Source organism: Notothenia coriiceps, unplaced genomic scaffold (assembly GCF_000735185.1).
Source record: "Notothenia coriiceps isolate Sejong01 unplaced genomic scaffold, NC01 NC01_scaffold00027321, whole genome shotgun sequence".
Lineage (NCBI taxonomy): Eukaryota > Metazoa > Chordata > Actinopteri > Perciformes > Nototheniidae > Notothenia > Notothenia coriiceps.
The window spans coordinates 33313-42824 of NW_011360022.1; the positions used below are offsets into that span (position 1 = coordinate 33313).

The following is a 9512-nucleotide window of genomic DNA, read 5'->3' on the forward strand; positions in this document are numbered from 1 at the left end:
TAGTTTTAAACATGTCCTTATATGTAAGTTTAAACTTCAACTTCAGCTTGTTTTAGGTTTATGGTTTGGATTAGTCAGTAAGGACTATTTGTTCTGTACCTAGATAATCAGAGTCTTGAGTGGACACTGGTCTCTAGAGTAAAAGTCCTGTGTTTATGAACAAATCCATACACGATGACCTCACCCCTATATGCACTTTGTCGTCCTTTATACAAAGACCTCATCATTTCCAACTAATAGTAACTACAGCCAAAGAGGTTAGTGTTTTCTTGAATTTGTATGGATGACCAACCTTATGAGTAGATGATAAAAGCTTCTGAATCGTCTTGAAGGTAGAGCATGCTCCTTCTAAACCATGCTAATAACTACTGCTCTTTAATGGACCGATTGCAACAGATGCTCAAACAGTGTGATATAAGGTTGTCAACATGTTTGAGGTAACTCTCCAGCTGCTAGTTGTTGCATCATGTAACAAGTCATGGCTCTCTCTCTGTTCTTATTGCCTTTATAATAAAACAAAATGATTAATTAACATTGCTGTGACTTCTCACGTTTTGTGGTTTATGCACACCAAAAACAAAGCAAACACATTTTCGAGGGTAGCATCACCCATCCTTCCAGTAACTCCATGGTTCTCTCTCTCCCAACATATTTCCTCCCTCCAAGCCCTCCATCTGCTCCTATTGCCTTTGTTTGTTAAAACACAGATTATGTGGGAACAGCATGTCATCTCATGACACTGCATTGTGTCTCAGCAAAAACACACAGCAGCTCCCATGACAATTAACTTCCCACTCTCCGCTGAGTAATGCTGCCAAGCCTCCAAAAAGACCCCTTTTAATGTCACCAGATGACATTGTGTTATGCAAGCACAACATTGTGACATGATCTGCTAAGACAGAAAATATTGCACTTGTGGCGGTCACTGCTGCACCGACAATGGGGGAAAAGTCTGTCGTGAGTTGGCTATGAAATGGTCTGGAACCACCTGCTTATTTTAAATCAGCTGTGTGGGAACATTTCGATTCCCTGTGGACTTCAGTAACGATGGAGTGCGAGTGGTGGATCGGACAAGGAAGGTTAGTCGGCGTTGACAGCGGTGCGGTATCCTAATGGTAACGCATGCCAAACATGCTAAATCATATCAGAAGGCATCAGCCAGATTTGCCAATCACGGAGCCCGGCAAAAGACAACAGCAGTTCAACAGCTTATCCCCGCTGTTTTTAAGAAGCCAATAGACATGAAAGCCGAGAGACCAAAAGAAATAACGAAAGCTATTGGCATATATATTTCAATTGCTATGATTTTTTTTTGTAAAACCGTTAATTATTCAAAATGTTAGAGTTCCTTATTTTTATACTGAAACTTGCACTACTGTTCAAAAATAAATAAGAACAAACCTGGAATTATGCATTTGGGACTTTTCTTTTTCTTGTTGTACCGAACCCGTACCGAACCGTTACACCCCTAACTGAGACCCATTCTATTAGTATAATAGGAAGCTGAGGAAGTGGTGCCAAGTCCCAGTTTTATGATATGGGTTAAAGGGTCAAGCTCAGCAATGGTTGGTGAGCAGAAATTTGGCAATTAGGGCTTTGCACTGTAACTATGGTAACCCTGGAACACCATGCTGGCAGAAAATTTGCCATTAAATATGAAGAAAATTATGAAGAGAAGTATGCTGTTATGTCCTAATAACAATGCATTTTTCTGGCCAGAGGCTCCCCCAAGCACTCCGAGCATTTTTTGTTGTTTTTATGATAACATCTCAGATTTTGGATACTGAAAATATCGTGGTTTTCTTTTCCTGGTTTTGAATGATAAATTATAGTCAAAATATTTAGATTTATGTATTTACCAAAGTTGCCTTTACCCACTTTGTCAACAATATCCACATAACTGCTCATTGTGTAAATATTTTTGTGATACATCTATGGCCATGTCTACATTATTTTCACAATATTTCTTTAACAATATTGGAATATATGATTTTTTCACATCACACAGCCCTAGTAGTGGTCCCCAATAACAGCACGATAGACATAGATCCTTAGAAATGACAACGAAAAAAAATCCCAGCTATATTTTGGTGTGTGTTTAAAGTTGTAATTTAGATGAAGAATTTCTGCCTCTTCACACTGGAAAAACGTTAACAGAACCCAATATGAAGCTGTCATGGCAAACGCAAGGACTTACAGCGAACCTTCCACAAAAATGCATCTACAAACATCTCAAGCAAACATCTCCTCTCCACTTCCCACCACCGTCATCAATTCCCTAATCCTCCTTTCTCCTCCTTATCTCCTCTTTACAGTGAGGAGTTTTAAATGAGAGCACAGTCTAGCACCTAGACTGTGACATCCCCTTATATTGACACATAGCAAGGTCTTGTGTTGCTCTGTCTTTAGGGAGTGCTAGCTGGCACACACATCAAAAACCCTTTAGGGCACGGGCTGTTAAGGTTCTACAATTCAATTCGACAGGCCACCAATGCAGACAAAGAAGAGCAAGAGCCAATACTTTTTGACAGGTTGCGACACTGGTGGCTGGTAAAGCTCACAGGCAGGACTGAGAAACTGCTGACATTTAAAACAGTATTTAATCTATACTGAATAAACTGGGAATCCTTCTTGTGGTTTGCATATTTGTGGTTTCAAAATGCAACCTGATAACATTAAAACACAAAAGAGGAGCTGTGAACATATAACAAAATGGAGATGGTACATTGTGTTGCTATGAGGATTGAGGAGTGGAGGGAGAAGAAAGGGATTCAGAGAAGAGGAGGGGGCAACAGTCTATAGTATAAAGGGACATTTTGAAAGTGGAGCAGAGGCAAGCAGAGGCAGAATTACACATAATTATCCTGGCCAGCTAAGCTTCCACTCTTGGTGGAATAAATGTCGTTCAGCAGGGAGAGGGTTTTTTATGTATATAAAGTGTCAGTGATTTCTCTACATTCAACCAGCCTATATAAATGAGTCCCTCCCAAGCTGACATGTACAGTATACGATTTAATGCTATAAGCTTGATACGTTTCAATAGATATCCACAATTAAGTTTATGGGAAACTGAAAGGATTGCTGCAGGACTTTAAAATCAATCATGTAGTTTTGATGTTTTGCTCTTACTGTACTGAGACTGATTCAAAATACATTATAGGGATCTGCTACGAATAAAGCATGATTAAGCATTTGATTTTCTCGTTTTTTCACGTTCTGAACCTCATGTTGGCTGTAATTACCTTTGGATTACCATTTGAAATACTTTTCAGATAGTTCAAGGTTTGAGTTTTAATCGAATTTAGTGACTTCCATTCAGGATTAATGAGATTTAACTTTATCATATTTTAACTTATTATAAGTGATTTAATAATACAGAGCAATGCTTTAAAATAATAATATTTCCAACTAATGTGGCAGGTTGAAAACTGCCGAGAGAAAACACCCACAATGTGGGCAGGAGATTCATAATTTTCCAAAAAAAAAGCAACAAGGCATAGATCTTAGAAGGATTTAATTAAACATATCAAAGCTATCTTTACACTCAAAGCACGGCGTCACTTGAAAGGAGCAGTTGCATAATTTCTTGTTTGGGGTTTCCCATGAGGAGTTACCCGGCTTTTACTCTAATGTGTTCAAACCCCCACACTTCTGCTCACTGATTGGTTAATGAGGTCCACTGTTGCATTCTGAGCGGAGGACGTGATTGGCTCAACACCTACACTGCCATTAGGGCTCAGTGACAATCTATTTGGAGACATGTGTCAGCCATCGTCATGCTAACTGACACATACATGATGTCACCCACAGGGGTAACAAATGTCCCAGAGAGTGGGGAGCAGCTTACCCCCAACACCATCATCTCTGCGCATGATAAAGATCTCATCGTAATCACTTGAGAAGAAGTAAATACTCACTGGGTTGGAAACGATAGTAGGCATATTGGCTGCATTAGGTATGCAAATATATTTCGAAACACAACAACAGACTAGGCTGGTTGCAGTAACGTAGATGTCACCATGGAAGCAGAGAGCGGACTTAAGAAGAACACCAAACAACATGGAGATGATTCACGCATAGGGAGCAAACAGACAGCAAACATTTTGCCTTCTGAAATGTCTTCAAGCTAAATACTGGATGTCTACAAAGGGAGATGTTTAGTTAGGAGAAAATAATTATTATATGCACTGTCAAGGACTACAGAACAATTTATCTTCACTTGCACCTATTGGGTTATTAAAAAACACAATTAATAAAACATACCTTTTCTATGATCTACTCCAGTGTCCCTGTGTTATCTCTTTCTATACTGTATATACAAGGACATGTCAAGAAACATAGGAGTGTCTAAACCTCTCTTTTTCCTGGTAAAAAATACACTCTTCTAAAAAAGGCCAAAGTATGACTTAGGGCTTCAAGTAGGATGTCAACTGGCAAACATGTAGTTTTTATCTCCAAACACAGCGTGGTTGTTTTCTAATGTGTTCATTCCTCCCTCATTATCTTCCTGCTGATCTAACCAACATGCGTGGAGGAGGTGTGTAGTGCAGGCCTACAGTCATTTTAGACTCTGTATTCGCTGCATGATCTGATATGAAATCACTTAAACCTTGACTTAAAACTCTCACATTAATTAAGATAACGGAAATGTAACCTACATTTTACTGACTTTAAAGGGATTTGTCTTACAACGTAATAGACTGAAGGGACATACATTTTCCTCTGACGTGGGTAGACACCAACTGTTGGAGCTATATATCTCTTTATATTATTTAATAGTTTAACATTTATTTTCTTGCTGTTTATTATTATCATTTATTTATATGTATTCTTAGTTAGCTTCATAAGTTAAAGTAGTTTCTATGCTTTTATTTTGAAGGCATGTTTTGGGCACTGGGTGATTAGAGCACCTGGTGTAATTGTATATATTGGAGACAGGTGGGTGGTGGGAGCCAGATCACTAGTAGGCAAAAGGTTTTTTACCAGGGTGTTTCAAGCCAGCAAAAGGAAAGCCATAGGAAAGGCTTAAGGAAAAGGGATATAGAAAACCTGTTCGTTGTACTTTTGTTATTGGAATAAATTGCACAAATGGAGAATCTTGTCTGGACCTGGATCATTGCCCTGCGTAAGATCCGCTAACTAGTGCCTCAGCGGCTGTATTATTTTAAGTTAATTATCTGTTTTATTTCTATATGATTTTGGCCGCTACACCAACAAAAAGCTAACATTTAGTGATAGTAGATTAACATTCATCATGAAACATGACTCGACATAATGAAATGTTGCTTCTGGATGTGTAAATAGGCAGTTTGCTGTCAAGTTCACCATATCAGTACAATGCTCACAACCTTACTGCTGCCGCCAGACAAAAAGTATTCTATAACTGGCTTAAGTAAATCTGATTTTTAGCATACCCTACAAACTTGGCCACATTTTACAACCTGTTTTGTCATCACTTAGACATAATACCCTCAACTGTTTTCACTCTGCTCTCTTTTATCTGCTCTGAGTAGTCACACTGTTTGCTTTATCTTTGCCAAAACTCTGCAGCAAGAAGCCAGAATGTGTAAAAGGCCTCTTTGACTTCATCATCCATCACACTCTCACACTTGCACCCATTCAATAGCAAATCCTCCTGTGTTTATGTAGTCTTATATGTATGGGTTCACCTTTTCTTCCTCCTCAGCTTCTTTCCACACTCTCTACTTTGTTATATCCTCTCAATTGTCTTTTTTTCTACTCCCAACCGCCTCTCCCTCCATCTCTTGGCTTTCTAGTGTCCAGACGTATAGCTCTCCTTGCAGCTATGGCTTCTCAACTCTCCAGATGGCACAGTCATTTCCACAGACGCTCCATTTCAAAGGCTAGTAAGGGGGGGAGAGCAGAGCATCCAACATGGTGGCAAACGATCCATTGCTGAAACACACTCACTCACACTCTCTCACACCACTTGTTCTGTGACATAGAGGAATGGTTTTCCTTTGGGAATTAACAAGTCAAACTTGAAATGTAATTAAAATATATTTGTGTCAACTCATATTTGGATTTGACTCCAGTGTTCATGTGTTATCCTTTCTCATGTCAAAAAAGGAATTAAAATAGGACTTACACATGGAGCAAGAAGTGCTGAACGCCTCCATCTATCTGCCGTGCATAATTGCAACACAACAACCTATAATTTATTTCTGCATCCTTTGACTCAATGAAAACACTCATCAATCACTCTGGGGATTCCTAAAAGGTGGGTATGCGGTGAGATGTGGTGGTTCCATTGTGAATATTTTCCAATTTTGACAAATGGGGAGAAAATCACGACATCTATTAACCTAATACATACGTTGTACATGCGGCTAATCATCTCACTTTTACAAATAACGTGCAGACAATAATTTCAATATATTTATATTGTAATAGTTTTAGAAAAAAAAAGGTAATTCTGCAGTGGCAAGGGGCATATACATGCGTTGAAACCATAGGTTGAAACATTTTAAGTTCAATTAGCATTCTTCACAAGAAGTCATGGTTAACTTTTTTTAAATATGGCTTCTAATCTTAATTAATTAAATTAATATAACATTTACTTCTTAATAAGATTTAGGATAAACAGACTTTTTTGTGTTCCCTTTTTCAAACAGTATATGCACAATTTGTTTAAAAAAAAGTACAACCAACACACAATGAGAGTGAGTGGGACTAAAGGAAATACTGTATAATATGCACAGCGTGAGGGAGGAAAGGAAAGGGTAGTGACGTCCAAGTTGAGTATGTAATTGTAATGGGTGTATGGGATTTAACTCAGCATGTCCATATGACAGGATGTATCACTTTTGCATATTCTCCACAGTGAACCATGTCACAGCCAAAGAAAACACTGCATGCATATCAAATATACACACTAACCAATGTTCTGTGGACAGTGAATTGTAAGGTATACTTTTTACAAGGTTCTTGATTATATCGTGGTGAGTCACAGCTTGTAGGGTCGCTACAGTGACTGAATATAAAGTAGATTACATTTAATGTACAGAAATTCTAAGAAAACTGCAGGAAATGAAAAACATCTAACATCCTGTGTATATCCAAGAACATGTATCTTTCAGCTCGCTTTTATGATGCTTTCGTGGTCAAGCTCCCCCTGTCAGACAATTAAGCCCCTGTACTCAAGAGGAATTAAAAATGTATCGCCATTCAGAAAAAAAGGAACATGAATTGTAATCTCAAGGCAATGTTATCCCTTGTATACATGCATGAAAACCAGCGCAACATAGTTTAAAATATCCATAATAAATGTTCCCATGTAAATGACACGTGTCTATATTTTTGGTAGAAATATAGGCTAGTGTGCACAGGATGGATTCACACTAGCCTAGTGAGTTCATCGTCACTGTAGTGCAGTGAGCAACAGGATTGTTTGGTAAAGTATTTATTTTCCTATTCTGCTTCTGCTCATTCCACCAATTTTGAGATACCTCCAAAATGCACATCAGCTCTACGGACTGGGCCCTCCTGAAACTGATGATAAAGCCTTTTTCAATATATGGTAGTTTTTACTCTAAGCTGTAAAATCTTGTCAGAGAAAGTGTGAAGAATTAGAGCCATGCATTTATTTATTTACTTGCAAATATGCAAATGGGGGGGGAACAATGTAAATGTAACAAAGCTATCTGACTTCTATTAGGCATCAAACAATAAACATATAAGTTCCATAACTTTTACATTATATTTGTTGTTTTAATGTGTTGTACAAGTGCCCTTGTTATGATCTAAACTGGATTTAAAGTATTTGTTTTCACTCCCTCACTCCTAGCCCTTTCCCTTACCTTTCACTCCTGCCACAGTATCAGATGTTTAGGGGTAAATGTTATACTAGCAAAGATGTTGGCAACATGGTGTTGGTTTCAGGGCACACTGACTCCCTGTAGAAGCATTAGGTCAATTACAAGCCTTCTGGCTGCTACAATTCGCAAAAATGCTAGGTCAAATGTAAGGAAATGTGTTTATAGAAGAAAAAAGTGTTGTTCAAGAAAGCAAAACTAGAAAACGTTTCAGTATAACAGAGTTGGAAAGGATAACTTTCACACTGAAACAATGGAAGGACTTGTCCAGCTGTCACACCTGTTCATGGTTTGGTCTCTGATTGCCCTGGGACCAGGTGCTGCCAATGGGCTTCGTTAAGTGAACTGGATATAAAAGAGACACAGAGGGCTCTCTAACCATACACAGGTTACTCTCAACTCCAGTAAGACCCAGTGAGCTGCTCGTCTCAAACCATAGCTTCTGAAGAGTAAGGTGTGCTGCTTTTTAGCTTACAGTCATGGCTCTTGGACCACTTTTCAGGTATATTTGATTGATGTTTACTTCATTTGTTTCAATTATCTTGAACATATTTTAAATTGCATGTTTCTTCTTTACTTGCAGAGTTTCCTGGATTTGTCTGTTGCTGTGTGATTTCACTGTAGGATTACCAATTTCAAGAGGTAATGTGACTTAACTCGATTGGCACATTTGGCTGAAGGAATATATTCTGTAATTTAAATTGTTACTATTACAGGGTATGGGTATCCATATTATGAAGACCCAAGTTACCAACAACCTGGTTCTGGTTCAGCCACACCTCAACTAACGCACAACGTGCTCCAGCGGTAGATGGGCTTATTAATGGCGGCTCAACAGAATGGGGCCAGGAAAGCCTTGAAAACCCACCTGAATTTCCTTTAAGCTCCAACTACCCTCTGACTGCTCCTGCAAATTCTCAGCAAAGTCCTTCTACAAATGGTATTCCTGCTTATCCAGCTGTTGAGTTTACTCGTGAAGCCGCCTTTAAGCCTGCACCATCTTCCACATCCAATGTTGTAAAGTTTCCAAGCGTTGAGTCGTGGCAGCCTAAGCCAGCAAGCAGTGGTCCTAGTTTGGCTAACCAGAACATCAACCTTGGCTCCCGTGAAAGTGGCTCAAGGAACATCCCTCATCTTGTTTTTGACGACGTCTTTCAATATCCATCTGAGAATATTGATACTTCCAATACTGCAGGAGGGTATGGTCAAGCTGCGGGCCAGGGGACTTCAACAGGATCTGCTCCACCACCAAAAGGGCCCTCATTCCCCAAGAACCCAGCAAATGAAAGGGCCCAACAGGCAAAGCTAAATTATGGAAAGATGCCAAAACCAGTTTCTAGCCCCAGAAAAGCATTGGCTCCCCAGAGAGTGAGTGAACCATTCGCTCAAAGCTATATAAGCCAGTCCAGAAACAGCTACCAGCGAGCAAAGTATCGACAATCCAACACCAGGTACTCTCCAAGGTATGTGCACAGCTTCAAACGTCATTCTCCTAAATGCCTGTTTAAACCAATGCCTGATAACTAACGCTTGCCTTTCAGGACCAAATGGTAACCAACATGGATTTTTGAATTGGAAGTTGCAGGTAAATGTTTGAGACCATGACATTTCAAAGATGACTGTCTTTCAAATATTAACACCTGCTTTCATGCTTGCAGAATGTGATGTCCTCCCAAA

At 39.1% G+C, this 9512-nt stretch overlaps 1 protein-coding gene across 1 annotated transcript; it reads left to right on the forward strand.

Moving 5' to 3' along the window:
* The first annotated feature begins 1047 nt into the window (after positions 1–1047).
* On the forward strand, positions 1048–9507 carry LOC104957548 (uncharacterized). The gene is made up of 4 exons (XM_010785192.1): positions 1048–1079; positions 8576–9298; positions 9377–9420; positions 9494–9507. Exons 1-3 carry the CDS (start codon positions 1048–1050, stop codon positions 9387–9389), a joined length of 768 nt encoding a protein of 255 aa, XP_010783494.1. The 3' UTR covers positions 9390–9420; positions 9494–9507.
* Positions 9508–9512: the final 5 nt, after the last annotated feature.

What these genes read in the sequence shown, in the direction of transcription:
- LOC104957548 (XM_010785192.1), top strand. Translation starts at nt 1,048, where the DNA reads ATGGAGTGCGAGTGGTGGATCGGACAAGGAAG. An exon ending in TGGTGGATCGGACAAGGAAG is followed by an intron (nt 1,080 to 8,575) that starts GTTAGTCGGCGT and finishes CATATTATGAAG; the next exon opens with ACCCAAGTTACCAACAACCT.